Below are 20,246 nucleotides of genomic sequence, written 5' to 3'. Positions count from 1 at the left end.
TCAATGTTACCTGAAGGCAACTATCTCTATTTCTCTTCTCATTTTATCATCAAATATCAGACACTTTGTTACTTTCACTGGCAGTTAATGGTTTTAATTATAATTCTTTGTGTCTGTGGTTAAATTCTGTGGTTATCAGGACTCCAGGTCTCTCCTCTTAGACGCGCTGTCTCTATCCAAGAATGAGTGTTTCTGTTTGGGTGTCAAGCTGGTGAGAGGAGCCTACATGGACAAAGAGAGAAAACTAGCGATGAAAGAGGGTCACCAGGACCCCATCCATCAGAGCTGGGAGGACACCAATGACAGGCTGGTAAGACAGAACGAAAACCTCCGGAGTATAACAATCGCCAATCATTTTTGATCTTGATTCGACTCTTGATACATTTCACGTCTGCTTGAACAGTTATAACGGATGCCTTGATGTGATGCTGGACGTCATGTCGCAGGAACCTGAGCGGTACAGGTTCATAGTGGCCACTCACAACGAGGAGTCAGTGAGATGAGCTGTGACACGCTGAGACAGCAACGTAATCGAGGTGGTATTTGATGTACAGAAAATCAAAAGATTGCTTTCATATACTTTAATGTGTGAAATGCTTATCAAATTTCACAAAAAAGGAAAACATGATGCTCAGAATTTTCTGTAACCTACAGGTGAGGATTTATAAAACTAGACTTAAGCAACAGATCCAAACTTCTCTACAGACTAAGCTGCTTTTGCAAGATTTTTGTTTAAAGCATAATCGAAATGCTTTTTTCCGGTTTTTATATAATAAATATAATTTCACACACACACACACACACAGTCCTCTTTATAGAGCCTCTGTAGCTTTAGTTAGCAGACAGACTGCATGTCTTTTCTTGTGAATTAAAGTATTGTACTTGTCCAAAGCATTGTACAAAATGCAATGACTTATATGTAGGCAACAAAAGATGTACCACTTTTTAATTCACCCTCAATCCACTGATAAGCATCTTAAAGCAGGTGGACTGAGACTGATTTTAATGATATGCTTTTAGTTTTCCATACATGTACTGAATTTATATTATCACTGCAAAAAAAACCCCAAACAAAAATCAAACAAAACACAACACTGTTTAATATTTATTTATTAATCTGTTAAAATAATAAAACTCCAGATTTATTCCAAGAAATTGACAGAAATGTAATATCACATTCTGCCGTTGCTGACACAAAGCAATGCTAACTGACATAGAAACAGCAGCAAAACAGTTTCATTGAGGGAGCACGGCCAAGAGCCAAACTCACAAAATGAGGTACTGATGTTGTCTTGGAATGAAGACCAGCTCTGCTGTAAAAACTGAAATCCACAAACTTCAAGCTCAGTAATTTCCTTGATTTTGATTCCTGTAACCGCCTCTCTGGTAACCCGACTGCTTCTGCTGGTAAGATTTCCCATCTGCGGTTGTACAAAGACAACAATCATCTCATTAGTGTTCACACAAATTCACTAAACTACAAGAAAAGAAGAAAAAAACAAACCACAAAGGTGTAATACTGATGGATGAATTTAAAATAGCATCTACTGCTGAAAAGAGAACCCAACCCAAATCTACCTCATTGACATAAAACAGGAAACGACCTCAGTGAAATTTAACATACCTCTCTGGTAGGATTGCTTCTGTTGGTAGCCACCTTTCTGATCTGTATGACAAATGAAAGCTAATTATCATCTAATAGCAAAAGTTGGAAAATAAATGGTTCAGAAAGGTTAGAAATAAGTTCCAGATTTAACGATCCCTAAGTACTGTGAGAACATGATGAACTTACCCCTGTTGAAGTAACCGCCATAGATGCCCTGTTTCAGGTCAGATACGCGCTCGTTGTTCTCCACCAAGTTGCCCAGTTTCTCTGCCAGCTTCAGAGCCATGTTCTGCAGAGACGTTGGCTCAGTGCGGTGCATCATCACCGTCTGTGTGGGCTGGTCGAGTGACGCCTGTTGGGAAGAGAAAAATGGGGGGATCCAAATTAAAGGCATATAAAAAGTAATCACAAATATAAACACTCTCAAATATAAAAGCCCCCATGAGACTGCTGTGTCTATATTTTCAGTCCACAGAACAGAAACGTCGAGTCCTACCATCAGCTCCTCGTTGATGATCATCTTGCTGATTATGCTGTGGACTGTGGGCATCTCCAATTCAAACATCTCAGACAGCGTAGCCATGCTGAAGGACAGACAAGCGTAGTAAAATTAAGGTTTGGCAGAACAGTGACCGATCATCTTTGGTCTGTGGGGAAGCTGCAGTGGTCTACAGAAATCTGTGGTTTAGTAAAGACTGATGAAACTAATACATCTGTGCTCACCTGATGGAGTCGTATACACTGCTGTAGGTGAACAGATAGGTCCTCAGTGACTCTTCTTGGATTTTCCTATTAAAAAAACAAAACATAAGGACGTCTAAGTGGGATTATCACACTGGTGAATGAACCAAGTGATGAACAGGGGCAGTGTATGCTAACCTGACGAGCATCTCGCGTACTCTCTGGATCTCAGGGAACAGGTCCCAAACCTTACTGTTCATCTTCTCATTGATGATGAAAGAGTGGCAGGTACGCCAGTCTCCCATCTTCATGGCTTTGCTGGCTGCCACCACGTGCTCCCTCATGCTCTCTGGGGGTCCTGGAGGACAAATAAAGCTGTGGTTATCCTCTGTGGATGAAACTTCCTGCTACAACGAGCTCTCGTGATGCGTTTCGTACCTAGCAGGGGCTGTCTCTCCCCGACCCTGAGCTGGTGGTGGAACTGCTTGCTGATCATCCGGCGGCGGGCATCAAACTCATGGGCGGCCATGTAGGGTATTTCCAGCAGCATGGCTGACACCAGGTACACACACTCCAGCAGCTCCAGGTTGATGTGCATGTGGAACGGCACCTATTAGGGAGGATAAACGTCACGATGCATGTGTGTATCATCTAATGGATGTCTGACACATCAGTGTTTTAAAAATAAAGACCCAAACATTTGTCGTTTCATTACAGCCTTGATTTCACACTATTGTGGACACAGGCAGCTGGAGACACCATGGAATAGTTGGCACATTAATGTGAGGTCAAGGCCCATTTAGGGAAAAAACAAAAAAGTAACTAGTCACCAAGTGCACATGAACAATTGTATGAAATCTTCTGGAAATCTGTCCTGCAGCTGTGAGAGAGGGGCCCAAAAATTCACTCACTCACAGAGTAAATCCAGGTTACAAGCAGGTCAACACTGACAGAGAAACCAACATGTTAGTTAGAGTTAACTGCTCTGGTCAGACAGCACTTACTTGTCTTCGCTTTTCAATCTTCTCCTGCTCTGCATTCCTCTCCTGCATGTTCCTCATGAGCAGACCTTGACCCAGCAGCTCCTTGGCACGGCCAGAGGACTGAATGTCCAGCAGTGCATTGTGGGCATCTTTAATCATGCCCTGCCTAAATGCACAAATGCCAAGTTGGACCATTGTTCTGTTGTACAGGATCTGGTAGGAGGAGGGGAAAACGGTTAAAACAGGCGATCTGTATATACAACTAATAGTTAGAGTCAGAACACGTTCATATTATCTAAATAACTCTCAAATGTTTGAAGTTTTTCAGTCCGGCTTTAAGCCGTTTCATAACACAGAGACAGCTCTCATAAAGGTTATGAACGATATTCTGGTAGCGACGGACTGCGGTAAACACGTAGTGCTTATACTTCTAGATATGACTGCTGCATTCGACACAGTGGATCACGACCTGCTGATCTCTCGATTACAGCATTGTGTGGGCATTTCTGTCTTGGCACTCCTGTGGATAAAATCATATTTCTCAAACAGGAGCTTCTGTGTTAAGTTGGGTTCATCATCATCCTCTGTGGCCCCTCTGCCATGGGGTGTACCACAGGGATCTATTCTTGGGCCATTACCGTTTTCGTTGTATCTCCTGGCACTGGGTGCAATCTTTCGTAAACACAAAGTCTCATTTCATCTATATGCTGATGATTGCCAGCTTTATTTTTCTTTCAGTCGTTCTGATAGCTCCACAATTAGACTCCTGCTTGATTGCCTTAGCGATTTTAAGTCATGGATGGCTCTAAACTTTTTTAAATTTTAATGAACGTAAAACGGAAGCAATTCTGTTTGGCCCGAATCGTTCCTCTGATATCCCTGATGTTGACCTTGCTGCTCTGACCCCTCACCTGAAGAGCTCGATTACCAATCGTGGGTTAAAAATCGACTCTGCACTTACTTTTGATGGCCACGGGAATGGGGTGGTGAAATCATCATTCTATCAACTCAGGCGTCTGTCGAAGGTTAAACCTTTTCTTTCAAGGCGTGACTTGGAGACTGTTATCCATGCGTTTATAACCTAATAATAGGGGTTGGACTGGGCACTCTGACACGCCTGCAGCTAGTACAGAATGCTGCGGCATGGTTTTATCTGGTAGAAGGAAATTTGAGCACATTACTCTGGTTTGGGGTTCCCTTCACTGGCTTCCAATTGAATTTAGGATTCATTTTAAATTTCTTTTATTGGTTTTTAAATCCTTAAATGGTCTGGCACCTGCATATGTCTCATTTGCTGAAGCCCTATGTCCCCACTCGTTCGCTCCGGTCAGCTGAGCAGCCGTTACTCCAAGTCCCCAAATCACGGCTGAAACTGAGAGGAGACCGAGCGTCTCTATCGTGGCTCCAAAGCGTTGGAATAATCTTCCTCGAAGATTATTATTATATTATATTATTATTATTATATTAATAATCAACATCAGTGCTGGTTTTTAAATCCAGATTAAAAATGCATTTTTATTCGCTGGTTCAGTGGTTAACTGACTTGTATTTACTTATACTTATTGTTTTTGCTATGTTTATTATTTTATCGTATTTATTATTCTTATTGTATCTCTTATATTTCTATTGTTCAGCACTTTGGTCAGCCTTGTGTGTTTTTAAAGTGCTATATAAATAAACTATGATGATGACGATGATATGAAGAAATAATGATTACGAGTGCCTACCTGTACAGGTGGGTCAGCGTGTTGGATGTTGTCCTGCAGGTGACTCATCAGCATCAGGTCACGTGCCTGGTACCAGCGTGAGTGCAGAGCATGGTGATATATGTGGCAGAGGATAGCACAGGTACGGATACGGTCGGTGCGATCCTTGGCGTAGATGAACTTGCAGAGGCGGTCCATGATCACAGCGCTGTCCTCTCCCTCGCTCTCCTCCTTGTTCTCCTCCTTGTTCTCCTCCTTGTTCTCCTCCTTGTTCTCCTCCTGGTCCTGCTCGGACTACACAACAGAAAAACACTTCAGCACACCATTTTACACCTTATGCATAACATTTCATTAAACATCATAAAAATAGCATCATGATGCAGATGTTTGTCAAGAAAAGAAAGTTCTGATTCTGCACAGTGCCGTCTCTCACCTTGGTCTCTCCCTGCAGGCCCAGGCTGCGTCTGTGAGCTTTGTAGTCAAACTTGTAGTAGGTGTGCATGATTCTGCGCAGGTAGACACGGCAAATTTCTTCTGTGGAGCCTTTGTTCTCCATGTAGGTGAGCAGCCGGTCAACGATGCCACAAACCCTGCCCTCATCTTTGAGATTGTCAACGTATTCTGAAGGAAGATTTAAAAAAAAAGAGAGGAAAGAATAAGCAAAATACATCCATGTGAGCAGCAAATACATCAATACAAATTTCAAGGGTGATGTAAATCCCACATTTTAGATTGCAACCCGTTAATCCACATTTACAGTCCTAACACATTCACCCTCACAGCAGTTAATAATCGTCACTCAGGTTTTGGCACCACTCACCCTGAGAGTGGGGATCAGTGTTCTGCATGATCTTTGTAAATTCTTCATCCATCCTTTCTACCAGGGTTAAGATGCATCCGCGCACCCTGAAAGGCTAACAAATACACACAAAGAAATGAATACCAGCCCATAGTTCACAAGACAGTTGATACAAATGCAGACAGTTCAACAGCTATGTGAGTGTTTTATTAGTCTAAACTGCTTTCTTTCTTTAAGTCCACAGATTGCTTGGGGTGGATGAGTGGGATCACCTGATCGGAGACGGCCAGATTCTCGCTGTCCTCTGCGATGTTCTCTCCAATGAAGATGTTGTTGTGCTCAAAGAGAATGTCCAGCAGCTCATCTATACAATCCAGACACTTTTTCCACATGTCAGGCTAAAAAAGGAGACAAGCCAGAAGAACCATAACTCAGGAACTCATTCTTTTCAATCCAAAATGTTAAACAGCACAAATAATTTTTGTGATGACTTGCAATTTTAAGATATTTCATGTAACATGAAACACTACAGTAAATCACAGGAACCCTTTTGGTTTTGTTGATACTGTAAGAATTAAAAGCAGTGTCACTCACTTTCATGAAGGCTGCCAGGTTGGGGTTGTAGTCGTACAAGGAGGCAATAATGTTGAACTTGATCTTGACCAGGATACCTTGGCCCAAGTTATTCTCTGCAGCGATGGCTGCCAGAGCATGAAATAGCTCAATTTGAGCCGCCCTGTCAGTGAGGGAGGAGAAAAAAGAAAAAAAGGAGTCAGGATTTGTTCAGGAGAAGAATTTCTCTGAAATTCATATACTGGACATACTTCCACATGACACGCCTGGTTTTACATTGACTGGATATCAACAGTCGTGTGAATACGTAACTTTTTTTAAATATATATTTTTAAGCTTTAGTGATAAATGCAGTCGTACCTGTCTGTTCCCTTTTTGCCTCTTGCTTGCAGGATCTCATTCAGCTTCTTCACCACCACCGCTGTGTTGATCTCGGTGCCTTTAGCAAACATTTTGGGTTTCTCCTGAATGGTCGCAATGGGGGAAAAAACAAACAAACTTAAAATTAAAAATACAAACAACGTGTTGAATAAACTCTTAGAGGCAAGTTTTTCTTTTTACAGTCATTGATTTTGTTAAATTAACCAGACAATTGCATGTTGATTTTATCACTGTCATTACTATAAATGAACACGTCGGCACTGAAACACAAACAAGCTAAACTAAAATAAGAAGCAGCACCGGTGCATCTATTCTTCTGTCCGGCCGGCATCAAGTCCAAACAGTTTTATGTTACCATCTGTTCTTTACCTTAACCAGAGGTACTCCTCTGTTAACCTTCTCCCAGCCTCCTTCCTCCTCAGCCTCCTCCTCAATTTGTTCTTTCTGTTTGGGCTTCTTCTTCCTCTCCTCCTTCCTGACTCCAGGCTTTTCAGTGTCCTGGGACCTGAGGACAGACGCAGTGTTTGGTAACAACACATTCACTCTACATGACTCTCTCTGCAGTAAAATTTGACTTAAAATCTAAAAAAGTGTCTGAACAGATATTCAAAGTATTTAGACCTTTTAACTTTGAGGAAGGTCACAAGACGCTTCCTCTTTAAGGCATTTTCTTCTTCCTTATCAGAGGTTTCACTCCTGCTGTCTGAGTCGCTTGGGCTCCAGTCTCCATCATCATCATCATCATCATCATCTTCATCAGAAGAAGAGGACTTATCCTTTTGAGAGAAGGGAAAAACTCAAAATCTTAGCTCAGGCATCCTCTCAAATAAACTGTGCAAGTATTTTGTCTTTCCCACCAGATCTTTTGCTGTAGTTTAGTTAAATGACCTCTTACCTCAGATTCCTTGGCAGTCTGAGAACGGTCGGTGGCTTCTGAAGGCGCCTCAGGCTTTTTCTTCAAGAAGGACTTTGATGACACCTCTCCTTCACTGTCAGAGGACGAGCCTTGTGGACCAAAAAGACAAATCAGACGATGCTGGCTCCTTTCCCCTCAGCACCAACACACATTGATCATCTCATCATTTGCAGCTAATCTTTGTACAGCACGTGAAAATGTGACTGACTGAAGCACAGAATGAAGTAATGAAAGGGGGCAAAAAACTCTTAAACTGAGTTTTTAAGTAATAATGTACAAAGTAAACTTCATAATTTACGTAAAACATTCTAAACTTCATTAGTTATAACTGATTAATCTGCTGCTGGAGTTTCTTCTGAGTAGATTAAAAACAGTCAAAAGTTTCAACCGAACAAACTTTTAAAATCAGCTTAGTTTTTGCAGTTAAACTTCAGATTCTGTATAATATATGTATAATGTATAATATATCATGGAGCTGGACCTTCAACAGTCCTTTTTAATAAGCCCATTTTCACTGGCAGCCTACAGGTTGATGTACAAGAATGATTGATCACTCATGATGAGACTTGACACGTGCACTACACATAGACACATTTCACCTATGCCCCTATTGAATCCTATGCTTTCCGGGTTGAATCCTTTACACATAACCTGTATAAACAACCAGCTCACCAGAGTCCTCTGGCTCCTTCTCCTCCTCCTCCTCATCTGCAGACTCCTGTGGATTCTAGCAGGGAGAGAGAGACAAGACATTCTGATAACTGCTTTTTTTAAGGCTGAAATTCATATAAATTCTAATACACCAGATTAAATAACACCAGAAGGAAGCTGCTCAGCACATTGACAGTCTTTTGACCACAGAACAGATCTGATGAGACCTAAGTTTACACCCCCCCCCAAGAGATTCATACAATGCATAGAAAATAAACATGAAGATTTAGTCTTTGACTTTACCTCCTTGTATGCTGCTATTTCTGACTCAAAGTCTCTGTTGTACTTGCGGATCTTCTGACGCAGGGTGCTGAGAGCTTTTGCATTGTTCTTGTTCATCTTCTTCTTCCCCTCTTTATCCTCCCAAAGCTGTAAAAATAATGTTAAGTATTTGATTAGGACAAACACAATGACAATTAAATCATTAAATTGCAGTTTAATTTTTTGTCCAAGCTACTAACCTGGTTCAAGTAGTCCTCTAAGTCAGCCAGAAGGCGGATATAGAAGGGAGGAATACCCTCTTTATCCACTATATTCTTGCTTTTAAGGAAGGCTCGACAAAGCTGCTCAAACTCCTCCAGACACTTGGACATGTCTCGAATCTTCATAGCGTTGCGGATAGTCTTTATGAGGTTCGTCAACTCTTCAAACCTAAGATTCAAGAATAAATTTAGTCAAAAGAAAGAAAAAAGGGGCAAAATTTTGTATAGACTTTAAAGTTGTGACCTTTTAAAAATACCACACCAACCTTTTATCTTTGGCGCTGCGCACCACTCTTTTTGTGTCCTCCTCATCGTCGCTAAGAAGCAGCGACCTGTGAAAACCAAGTGCACAAGTCAGATCTTTACAGGAAGAACAATGTGTGTGATGAGCTTGTGATGAGATTTATTCCAAGTTTCACTTACTGCTTGAAAGTGGCTCCGGGTGCTTTATCAGTGATCTCATCGTCAGATGAGGACTCCTCTGACTCACTGTCAGACCTGGCAAAGAATCGAGACATTGCTGAAGGATGCTGTCAATCTGTAGAGAAATACAAAGTAATGAGTGGTATTACAGAGATGCAGCTCCAGATTCTACGTGTGGTATACCAGCACATATTCAGCTGACAAAGATATTCACTGTCAAACAGATGTGTGCCAAACTTGTTTTTCAGGAGCCACTACCAACAAACCAGCAAATACACACTGAATATTTCGTCCTTGACATTTGTGAGGTTACCTTAAACACAAAGTCTTCTTACTCTTCAACAATAAAACATTAACTGTCTTGAGTTTACCTGGTGATATTCTCATGCACGAGGCGATATTCTCACGAGGCGACTGCGAAAACGGCAAATAAACGTCACCACGCAGATGTTGTTTACAGGACAAGAATCAATGATCTGGGGAATCATGTCTTCATTGTTGTTCCCCTCGTACATTTTATTATTCCAATTTCAGCATTTTCGCCCCACAAATAAAGCATGCAGTTTGCTTTGTGTGCACTCAAATGGAGTCGAGCCAACTAGCATCACCTGTGGCCAAGTGCCATAGCCTACAGTCAGATCAACTTCTGACACATCTGCACCTGGCTCTATTACCATGTTTGAATTATAATTTTATGCACAATATAATTGTAACTTTCACTGTTTTTTGTCCTTGTGGATCTCGCAAATAAACCTTTAAACTAAATAAAATGGTACCAAAATTAAATTAGCACTCCTATTGTTCATAATGATTTTAATATTTTTTTCCATAACAAAGAAATATGTCTCCAGCAAACATTACACATTAATCCTTGACTGGTGTTGCAACATCACATCCTCTTATCATAGTCTCATAGTGTTTTCTCTGAAAAACATTTGAAATGATGGGATAACTGATTAGCACAGCTAGCGAGAACTGTTTGGTTAATTTAACAAACATTTGTGAGGAGATAGGACATACAGTAAATGTACAGCAGTTAGACAATAATTAGTAAGCAATAGAGTCAGTGTGATTAAGTAGACCTTGTGAAAGTGAGTAACTCTTGTGTGCCAGTTGGTGTGTCATGTGTTTTGGAGTTTTTAGGTGAGTTCATTTTAAAACGTCAACTTTCTAAGTTAAGAATATTCATAAGTTAATTTCCCCAAATTACATATGACCTCTATTTTGTAGCTGGATCCACTGACGTATCACATAGTAGCTGGAGCAGTCTCAAATGGAGAACAGCTCACTGCTGCCACCTGTGGCCAACTGCCATAGCCTACAACCAGATTACATCTGTAATCGCTCTCTGCACAAGAAAAGTCAACACACACTGTGCGGTACCACTCTCCACAGCAGGTGCATTCAATCTGAAAGAAAAACTATGTTGTCAGAGTAATTTATCTAAAGTCAGGTTGCTGAATGAAGTTACTGCAGATAAGGCTTTTCCTTAGCTGTGGATCGCTCAATGTGTTCTGCATCCTCAGCTTCTTCTGTGCTCCTAGGTGTAAGCCCTCAACTTTCTTAGTGTTCAAGTTGAACATTGTACATTTAGTCATTGGTGTTGAAGTAATCAAACAGTCTGCCTTTAAATCCAGGGTGTCATCCAAATTGAAACACTTGGCTTTGAGGTTCACTGTACCAAAGCTTTGACGGTTTAAAGAATCAGAGAGCCCGCCCACCACAGGCAGACCTGAAAGATCTTTAGTCTCACAGCTGCCACTGCCAGAAGCGTCATCATGGGTTTCAACCTCCTTGCCACTATGGTCCTTGGCATCTGTGTCACATTATGCTTTGATAGATCGGGACGACTTCAGAATTGTAGTCGTTTAGGGCTGGTGGTTAGATTACTGACTTCAGGTGTGGAGGGCTTGTCTGAAGACCCCGGGCGGATGTTGCACGAGCTTGTTTCTGACAAAGTTATGGTTCCATTGGGCCTGGAGGTATTGTGGTGACTGTCATTTGGGTTCACCTCTGATAAAGTTATTGTTCCATTTGGCTTGGAAACACTTTGGTGACCGTCACATGAGCTCATTTCTGTCAGTTATTGTGCTATTAGGCTTTGAAGCAATTTGGCTACTTTCACTCTGGACCGTTTCCAACAAAGTTATTGTGTCGCTCTTCTTGGAAGGTGGTTGAGAATCAAAAGTGTTGTTCTTGAGGTCTTCCCCTAATACAGTGCTGCCACTGCTTTTATGCAGAGGATGCAAATGGAGCACATTGCCTTACAGATGAGCAATTTTGATGTGGGATGTTTCAGTGGTGCCAAAAGCTGCCGGACCTGAAGTTCCTGTCCCAGCTTTGGTGCAGCTTACAATAAATGGAGGAAGATCAGGTGTCTTATTCTGAGAGTAGGAAACTGAAGCAGTAGTATTTAAATCATTAGACATGCTCAGATTAGCGGCCTGCATGACATTAAATGTCCCATTCCCAGAGTTTGATGCTTTTGCTGGTTTATCGGTAGCGGCTCCTGAAAAGCAAGTTTGCCACACATCTGTTTGACCATCACCAGTCAATCTGAAACACTGGTGTTGTGCCAAAAACTGATTGCCTGCCAAAAACTGATTTCCAATGTTTCCGTGTATTTTTTATGTGTAATATAGTTAGGTATGTTGCTAAAAAGACTTTGGTGAACAGGTATTACAAAGGAGTTATATATAAAACTTAAAAAAATACCCGTTTCTCAACTATCATTATAACTGTGTTATTGTACTTACATTATAATCAATCAAGTCCCTTTTGTCCACTTAAAATATGTTTACAGAACTATTGTTGTATTTGTTGCAATTTCAGCTGTCCTCTTGGCCAGATTACTCTTAAAAGAGGCATTTTTAAAGTCAACAAGAATTTTTTTTAACTGCGAAAATACAGGATTTATAAAAGTCATTGCCAAAAACTGATTGCGGCTTCTACCTTGTTAGAGGAATGTTGTTTGTCGCTCAAGATGACTTGATATCATTCATGAGTGATACATTTGATATATGTTTCACATATTATAGACCAACAAGTTATTTATAGCAGTTTAAATATAGGCAGTTTTTAAACTTAAATGTTTTAATTATTTTCCAGAAAAACGTCCACCGGCCTTATAGTGCTGACACTTAAATGCGTCTATACCGCAGAATATTAGCCTAATGCTAGCAAACAGACTGGATTACAGTCGACAAAAGAAATGAAAACCAAGTTGCAGTTGGGCTTACACGCCTTACCCAGAATGCTTTCACGGCAAATAAACGAAAATACAAAAAAGTCGCACACTTAGTGAATTAAACTCACCTACAACCTAGTAAAAGTTATTCCGCGGTGTTTAGTTTGAGCTGTTTAAAAATCCAGTTTTCTTGTCGAAGGAAAAGAAAATGCGTGCAGCACTCTTACCGGGCAATTTCGTCAGAACAGGAAGTACTCTGATGATCAACAACGTGAATAGTCCGCAGCACTGAAGGCTCTCCGCTCACAGCGCCACTCAGCGGCTGAAACAGTGCATTTAAAAATCCCATTCTGTTGTTCTCACGGGAGTTTGGAGAAAAAAAACGAATCGTTGGTCTCCACTTTTTCCTTAGCTGATTCACCACTGCTTCCGAGGAAAGGGATTACACCAGCAAAACTGGACAAAAGTAACAGTGAAAGCATTACATACGGGTAAAGTTTTAACAACTCTACCTTTATATAATATTGTATTGGAAAACCTTGCTTTTAAGTCGCAGTGCATGGTAAATATTTGCCTACACCGTATTCTTGTATTTATAGAGATATACCAGTGTGTTGAATAACCTGAGATAAAGATATCCAAAGTCACAGGGTTTCACTGGAAATTCAATATTTTTAACAATAGAATATTAATCTATTATACAATATTTAATTTCAGTGGTGGAATGCCAGTAGCTATGCGTGTTGAATATGCTGATGTTTTATTTATACCCGGCAGCTTGACAATGAGTATCAGTATTTGAGTACAGTAATTCTAAATCGCAAAGACTGAAATTTCCAAATACTGAAAAAAAGGTGTTCAAATGTGTCCTCCCAGCAGAGCACTCTCCAAAGTGTTAGACCAACCAAATGAAAGACCAACACATATTATTAAATTTATTAGAGTTGAAAATAAACAGTGTAATGTTAAACACACAAACAGACAAAATCTCATCCTCACTGCAAAATAGAAAAAAACAAAAAACATTTCTACTTTAGTGAGTAAATTATTTTACGTAATTATTAACATTTAAAAACAGCAGATATGCTTTAAAGTATTAACACCGGGGTTTCACTGGGACATCTTGTTTAGTGTATTTCAGCAACTCTAGAAGAGAAAAAGAGGAAAACTTAATTATGTTCTTACAATAAAAGATTGCTTGTGTAACATAAATAACATAACCAAAAAGGAAAAAAAAAAAAAGAGGATCACTTGATAATACTGAGTATATGATATGATTTGATTGAGTAAAGTCCAAATTCTTCAAGTTGTAATGTCTCCTGACTTCTTAATAATTTCTACAATTTAGACCCATATAACCACAGTAACAGGCCATCTGATACCTTCTTTCAGCCTTGTGTTTTCTTCTGATATCAGTTTAAGTTGTTCTTCAAGCTCAGCACATTTTGCGCAACCTGAAAAACAGTTTGCATCATTAATTAAAGAGGACAAATGGGAAATTGTAACGCCCACAATTTACAGTCTATGCTAATTATTTTCACCATTGTCTTTAAATAGCAATTGATATACTGGGACATTGTATGAATACATAGGACTTAACAATCTTGTGTTAGTTGTTGTTGTCGTTTAATGTTCACAATTGTATGACATGAAATTAAAATCCAATTAACACATAATAATAACAACACAGAGTAAAAGTAACCTTCAGACAACATGAACACGTGATTTTAATAAACACAAAACAACCAAATTGGTTCTGAGTACCAACAGTCCACTAGAAATTACACAGCTGAGACTTGTCTCCTCAGCACTCTCAACTTACTGTGGATTTGGGTTTTAGGTAGTGGTGCTTTATTGCTGATTCCAGGCTGTTTCAGGGGCCTGGCTCTGTTGGGAGCATTACACGCTTTTGAGGGTTCACTCATACATGCTGGCACTGCAGCCTCTTAAAGCATGAAAGCACCACAGGAGTTCACTACAGGTTACTGCGCTCGTGAAGCTGTTCAGCAGCATAAATCACATCAAACTTTGGCCAACTGCCCAACAGTTAGTGGAAAAAGCCAACAAACCCTTTGGCATATCAGGAAATCTGCACTGATTAGTTTATCTTTAGAAAACACAGTGAAGTACTGTTCTATACCTGTGACTTAGATAAAGTTCAAACCATGTCACAAGTTTCAAGTGCAGAAATTCCAGTAAATTTCCAACATACCTTCTCCTTGAGCTTTGGCAGGCAAAGCTCTCTTACTGGGCTGCTTGAGGATTGTCGCTTTGTTTGTAGCATCACTGGCAGATACTGGAGCTCCGACACTATTGCATGGATCAGAAGCATCTGCAAAGGGTGGAAAAAAGAAAAATCTACATGACTGTACACTTACACTTAGGTTTCAAGCTTCATGCAAATACCAAAAATACCAAACAAAGCTGTTAAAAAGGCTGCAATACTAGAGCATGATTTTCTTATTTATTTACCCATTTTCTTCCTCTTTGACACTAGCAAACTGTCAGCTCTGGTTAGAGGGTGCTTCTTTGCTTGTGAAGTCTTGGTCACAGGGTTAGTTGCTATGTAGACAAAAAGGAGAAACCGTTACAGAAAAATAAATGAACACATCTTTCACAAAAATCAGATACATTTCCACAGTAATTTCCTTCTCTATAAAAAGCCTGAAAGACCACAGAAGACAACTAAAGCAGATGATCACAGAATTATTTCCATGGTTAAAAACAAAACAACTTCACAACATCTACCAAAGTCCACAACACGCTGGAGGAAGTAGAGGATCATTGTCAAGACCTCCAGTCAAGAGAAGCCATTTATAAATGGAAATACAGAGAGTTTACAATGAGGTGTAAAACCACTAGTTACACTCAAGAACAAGAAGGCAATATTAAACCAGAAAACACATAGAAGTTTGGCATCAGCTGCATTTTTATCAATTTTCCCCCCCCTCGAGTATCAGAAGAAAGGCAACTTTACTGTGTATCTGAAGTGAGGGCAAATTGAAACTTTCTAATGTACAGATACAGTTTGACAAATGTGTGAGTACCTGTAGGTCCACAGAGCTTGTCGGTACTTGAAGAAATTGCTGTACTGCTTCTTGTTAAAGGTGGCCTAAGACACATAGTAGCTCTCTGGATCCCTGATGGGATTCCACTAAACTGCGATCTTTGTGAGCCACAAGCGGGCAGCTTGGATCCTGGTATTGGTACAAAGGGGAAGACAGAGATGCCCCGGACGCACCGTGCGAACACACAGATACAGTACATAGTTACACTGAGGTTATTAAACACATGATTATGGGAATAACAAAACTGGGACCTATGCAAACAAAGGTATACACTTCCTACCTGTTGCTGTAGCACGCAGGTTGTAGCAGGATGTTACTCCTGTGGTCTTAAATACACACACACGAAAAGAGGACGTTAACGACAGACTGTCAAGTACATGGATGTACAGCTTTTAATCAGTACAAAATAAAATGGAACAAATAATAACTAATAGGTTCAACCTGTGTTCATTTTCTCAGATGGTAATATCAACATTTTGCAAACATTTAAGTCCTACCCCCTGGGGTGCATCAGGGGCAGTGGCAGCAGTGTTTCTTGAAGCTTCAGCTTGGGTTCTTTGTCTTTTCGTAGGTAAGTTGGATGCCACTGTATTCAACCTGGCTGGAATTGAGGAATGTGACTTTGATTTCATCAGCTGAGCTCCAGCTTTTGGGGGAGGGCAAAGGGATTTAGCAGCTGGCTGTTTCAAGATTGTTTTACGGTCACAGACAAGGTTTGATGGGTCTGATGGCACCTGATCAGCTGGCTTCCTGGGACCATCTGTGTACAGCTTCTTCTGTACTGCTAGGTGTAAGCCCTCAACTTGCTCAGTGTTCAAGTTGAACATTGTACATTTAGTCATTGGTGTTGAAGTAATCAAACAGTCTGCCTTTAAATCCAGGGTGTCATCCAAATTGAAACACTTGGCTTTGAGGTTCACTGTACCAAAGCTTTGACGGTTTAAAGAATCGGAGAGCCCGCCCACCACAGGCAGACCTGAAAGATCTTTAGTCTCACAGCTACCACTGCCAGAAGCGTCATCATGGGTTTCAACCTCCTTGCCACTATGGTCCTTAGCATCTGTCGTAACATTATGCTTTGATAGATCAGGGGCAATGTCAATATTGTTGTCTTTAGGGCTGGTGGTTAGATTACTGACTTCAGGTGTGGAGGGCTTGTCTGAAGACCCCGGGCGGATGTTGCATGAGCTTGTTTCTGACAAAGTTATGGTGCCATTGGGCCTGGAGGTATTGTGGTGATCGTCACTCGGGTTCACCTCTGATAAAGTTATTGTTCCATTTGGCTTGGAAGCACTTTGGTGACCGTCACATGAGCTCATTTCTGTCAGAGTTTTTGTGCTATTAGGCTTTGAAGAAATTTGGCTACTTTCACTCTGGACCGTTTCCAACAAAGTTATTGTGTCGCTCTTCTTGGAAGGTGGTTGAGAATCAAAGGTGTTGTTCTTGAGGTCTTCCCCTAATACTGTGCTGCCACTGCTTTTATGCAGAGAATGCTTTTCAAAGGTGGCGTTCTGCACAGCAAATGGAGCACATTCCTTTAAAGATGAGCAATTTTGATTTGTGATGGGGGATGTTTCAGTGGTGCCAAAACCTGCCTGACCTGAAGTCCCATCTTTGGTGCAGCTTACATTAAATGGAGGAAGATCAAGTGTCTTATTCTGAAAGTGGGAAACTGAAGCAGTAGTATTTAAATCATTAGACACGCTCAGATCAGCGGCCTGCACGACATTAAATGTTCCATTCCCGGAGTTTGATGCTTTTGGGTTTGGCTGTGTCGCATAGTTTTTCAACTCATCGTTTACTTTGTGACAAGATTCCACAAGTTCTGAGGGGGCGTCCTTTTGACTACTACTACACTCCCTATTCGATGTAGACCTTACACTCTGAGCTGACGTGTCATTGGACGAGGTTGTGTCATGTGTAACATTAGCTGGTTGACTGCTGAATGTATCATCAGGTGATGTTGAGCTCATCTTCATATTTTGTCCACTGGGCTCGTTGGCTGACTTTGCTTCATGGCTGGCAATCAGGTCTTTAATGATAGCTTCAGGTTTATCAGAAAACTCCACAGGCTCTTCCCGGATCTCTGAGGTAACTTTTTGATTAGCACTGCACTCCACATTAGAGTCTGCAGGTATGTCACTAGAAGATATTATTTCTCGAGTAACATTAGCAGGATTTTTCCCAAGTGTATCCCCTGCCGATGCTTGACTCGTCTCTATATTACATTCACTGGGCTCTGATGAAGACTTGCTATTTTCCAAAACATTTCCCATAGTAATATCCAAAGAGGTTTTTGCTGTGCTTTCCCCCACACACTTGTCGGATTGTACACTTGTACTTAGCAATTTTTCGCCCGAGATGACATCTGAACTGCTAGGCTGTGCCGCGATTTTTCCACTTTCCATTCCATTAAAAGACCTGTCGCGTTTCAAATCAAGCGGAGGAAGAGCCTGAGTCACATCCATGGAGGTGGTCTGTTCTCCTGATGATAATGGTGAATCACGTGTAACATCAAGGAGAGTAATTTCTGGCAAGAATTTGTCAAGTATCAGCCAGGGGACTGGAGCATGCTTGTTCTGAGAGGCATCAATCATTTTGACATCTGGGTCTGTAATCTCTGTTGTTGCCATATGTTGTGAAAGATCAGGAGGATGAATTTCAGGAATATTTATTTTAGGGCTTGTGCTTGCAGAAGTTGCAGGTGCGCTGTCAGGAGCAGGGGAGTCATTTCTAGTAAGCTGTATGGTAGAATCACACATAGAATCAAATAGGGTCACTTCTGGCAAGCATTCGTCACCTAGAAAGGACACAGGACCATCCATGTCACTGAATAATTGCCCAGAATAGCTACTAGGGGGATCTGAGTTTAACTGTTGGACAGAACCTTTTGTTGATTTTTGACAATCTGCTGTGGCTGCACCAAAGGAGAAAAGAGAAAGTGTCTGACGACGATTATTTTCATGTGTTGAACTTTCTGGAGATTTGTTGCCGATATTTAAGTATTTTAAAATTGGTGTCAGAGCAGACTGGAAAGAAATCCGTGACTTTGGCTTGCTGCCTGTTGGAGCAGGGGTTGAAAAGGTGCAGGTGTCAGGAAGAGGCTTGTTTTCTTCATGGGGCCATTTGAGTTTAGAAGTCCCAGCTTTAACAGTGCCCCCGGGTGGAATGTTTTCACAGCACTCATCGGCATCTGGATTTTCCCGAATGTATAAGCCTCGCCCAGTTGGTTTGTTGGCCATGGATGGTGATGCTTCTTCTCGCACAGAATAAATGAAGGGCTTCTTATTTAAAACAGAGGGCAATACTCAGACTCCACACATATTATCAGCTGTCTCAGACTCCCTGTGCCTAAAATAAGAAAACAGAGCTTGACTTCATTGGCTTATGTAGGCAACTGAATGAAAATGTCTCACTGCTGAATTATTTTACAGCTATTTTATTTATACAAACTAGATATTAAAACAGCAAAATCAAAATGCAATTTAGCACCGACAGTAACGGACGACCATGTAATCTCAACTTGTGCTGAGTTTCTAATGTTACACCCCCCAAAGGGGAAAAAACAAAACCCATGTCAATTTATTTTAAACCAGTAAAACTAGAGATTAGGTAACGCATACAGCAACATCATAGCTTAGGAACACAGATTTGGTTTTTAACGTAGAGTTACGGCGGTTTTAGGTTGGAAAACGTTGCTTTCCGATTGTTTACTATGTCATATTTACGATAAATAGTTATTTCATTCATGTAATGCTCGGAACACGAGATCATCTTGAACGAGCATAGCTAAAACCTTGTAACGTTTGTTAGAAGAACGGAACCAGCTCTGCTTACCTGTAAACACGAACTTCTTAGCGGATGTTTATAGATGTGAAACTGTTTTAGTCTCAACGAGATTCTGGTTTGATAAGACAAACACGGATACTACAAAATAAATATCAGCATAAACTCTGAAACGTTTATCTTGTTAACCAACGAAGCGCCTGTCTAGTTCAAAATGTCAGTTTCCTTCACGCTCATTGGATGGTTTACACCAATCATAACGCAAGGATTCTTCTTCTGTGTTTAATCGTGAATTAGCGTTCATGCACAGACGATAGCGTTACAGTGCCATCTAACGTTGTTCTGAAAACATTTCGTGACCTTTAAAGTGTGCTTAAGTGGGCTGGGCCAGTGAAACGCTCCTTTCAATCAGTGTGTAAATAAGGTTGACTACACATGTAATCCATCTTAATGTAAAAAAGGAATGCAATTTCAACAGTATGTCTCAGTTTTTCTACATCATAGAAAAAAAATGCAGCTATAGCAAATGAAAGAAATGTGCCAGTATGACTATTTGGGCTTAAACGAGAAGAAATACATATGTAAAATTATAGAAAAAGCTCACTGGCACCACTGTAAAAAGACAAATAACAAAAAACAACCCCCCCCCCCCCCCCAAAAAAAAAAAACCCCCAGAAATGTCTGAATGATTATATAATAGCATTTAACTGCTTCTGTCATTTAATTCCTTTTTAACCATGCACACACTGTAAAAACACATACATTTTTATAGTATAAGGAACTTCCCTGTCATTTAAACGATTAAATGTGTCACCTGATTACTTTAGTGTACTGCGGGTGAAGCTCTTTATCAGTAGGAAAAGTTGTACAAAAGTTGTCAATGCAGTGGGCTGCATTGAAGTCTTTGTCGTGGCGATTTTGGCTACCAGACATTATGATTGATA

At 40.6% G+C, this 20,246-nt stretch overlaps 2 protein-coding genes across 4 annotated transcripts; both read right to left on the bottom strand.

The window, feature by feature from the left end:
• Positions 1-1,093: 1,093 nt before the first annotated feature.
• On the bottom strand, positions 1,094-12,753 carry LOC113019314 (eukaryotic translation initiation factor 3 subunit C-like). 2 transcript variants are annotated; one of them, XM_026162922.1, is made up of 23 exons: positions 12,676-12,753; positions 9,262-9,376; positions 9,105-9,170; positions 8,818-9,007; positions 8,600-8,725; positions 8,318-8,372; positions 7,625-7,734; positions 7,351-7,505; positions 7,099-7,234; positions 6,709-6,812; positions 6,370-6,511; positions 6,048-6,173; positions 5,797-5,890; positions 5,410-5,597; positions 4,998-5,270; positions 3,292-3,483; positions 2,726-2,897; positions 2,486-2,645; positions 2,330-2,395; positions 2,103-2,190; positions 1,793-1,958; positions 1,625-1,666; positions 1,094-1,421 (listed from the first exon to the last, which is right to left on the bottom strand). In XM_026162922.1, exons 2-23 carry the CDS (start codon positions 9,354-9,356, stop codon positions 1,345-1,347), a joined length of 2,823 nt encoding a protein of 940 aa, XP_026018707.1. In that variant the 5' UTR covers positions 9,357-9,376; positions 12,676-12,753; the 3' UTR covers positions 1,094-1,344. The 2 variants fall into 2 exon arrangements, with proteins under 2 accessions (XP_026018707.1, XP_026018706.1); XM_026162921.1 differs by having other exon boundaries at positions 12,577-12,721.
• Positions 12,754-13,472: 719 nt separating this feature from the next.
• Positions 13,473-19,621, bottom strand: LOC113019313 (mucin-17-like). Of its 2 annotated transcripts, none has more exons than XM_026162920.1 (8): positions 19,354-19,621; positions 16,014-18,867; positions 15,797-15,842; positions 15,496-15,645; positions 14,921-15,010; positions 14,661-14,780; positions 13,831-13,902; positions 13,473-13,594 (listed from the first exon to the last, which is right to left on the bottom strand). In XM_026162920.1, exons 2-8 carry the CDS (start codon positions 18,756-18,758, stop codon positions 13,545-13,547), a joined length of 3,273 nt encoding a protein of 1,090 aa, XP_026018705.1. In that variant the 5' UTR covers positions 18,759-18,867; positions 19,354-19,621; the 3' UTR covers positions 13,473-13,544. The 2 variants fall into 2 exon arrangements, 1 of the variants encoding a protein (XP_026018705.1); XR_003272002.1 differs by lacking the exon at positions 13,473-13,594 and adding an exon at positions 14,271-14,335 and having other exon boundaries at positions 13,838-13,902.
• Between the last annotated feature and the right edge of the window lie 625 nt (positions 19,622-20,246).

This window comes from Astatotilapia calliptera, chromosome 3 (assembly GCF_900246225.1).
Source record: "Astatotilapia calliptera chromosome 3, fAstCal1.2, whole genome shotgun sequence".
Lineage (NCBI taxonomy): Eukaryota > Metazoa > Chordata > Actinopteri > Cichliformes > Cichlidae > Astatotilapia > Astatotilapia calliptera.
Note: the sequence above shows the minus strand (reverse complement) of the source record. Positions and strands in the feature narration are given on the sequence as shown.

Excerpts from the sequence above, each read along its gene's own strand:
- LOC113019313 (XM_026162920.1), bottom strand. The coding sequence starts at position 18,758 with ATGGCCAACAAACCAACTGGGCGAGGCTTATACATTCGGGAAAATCCA. Across the intron at positions 15,011-15,495 it reads CAAGCTCTGTGGACCTACAG|CAACTAACCCTGTGACCAAG; the intron begins GTACTCACACAT and ends TTGTCTACATAG. Across the intron at positions 13,903-14,660 it reads TGCCAAAGCTCAAGGAGAAG|GTTGCGCAAAATGTGCTGAG; the intron begins GTATGTTGGAAA and ends ACTGTTTTTCAG.
- LOC113019314 (XM_026162922.1), bottom strand. The coding sequence starts at position 9,356 with ATGTCTCGATTCTTTGCCAGGTCTGACAGTGAGTCAGAGGAGTCCTCA. Across the intron at positions 7,735-8,317 it reads GAAGGAGCCAGAGGACTCTG|GCTCGTCCTCTGACAGTGAA; the intron begins GTGAGCTGGTTG and ends TTGGTCCACAAG. Across the intron at positions 1,422-1,624 it reads GAAGCAATCCTACCAGAGAG|ATGGGAAATCTTACCAGCAG; the intron begins GTATGTTAAATT and ends GTACAACCGCAG.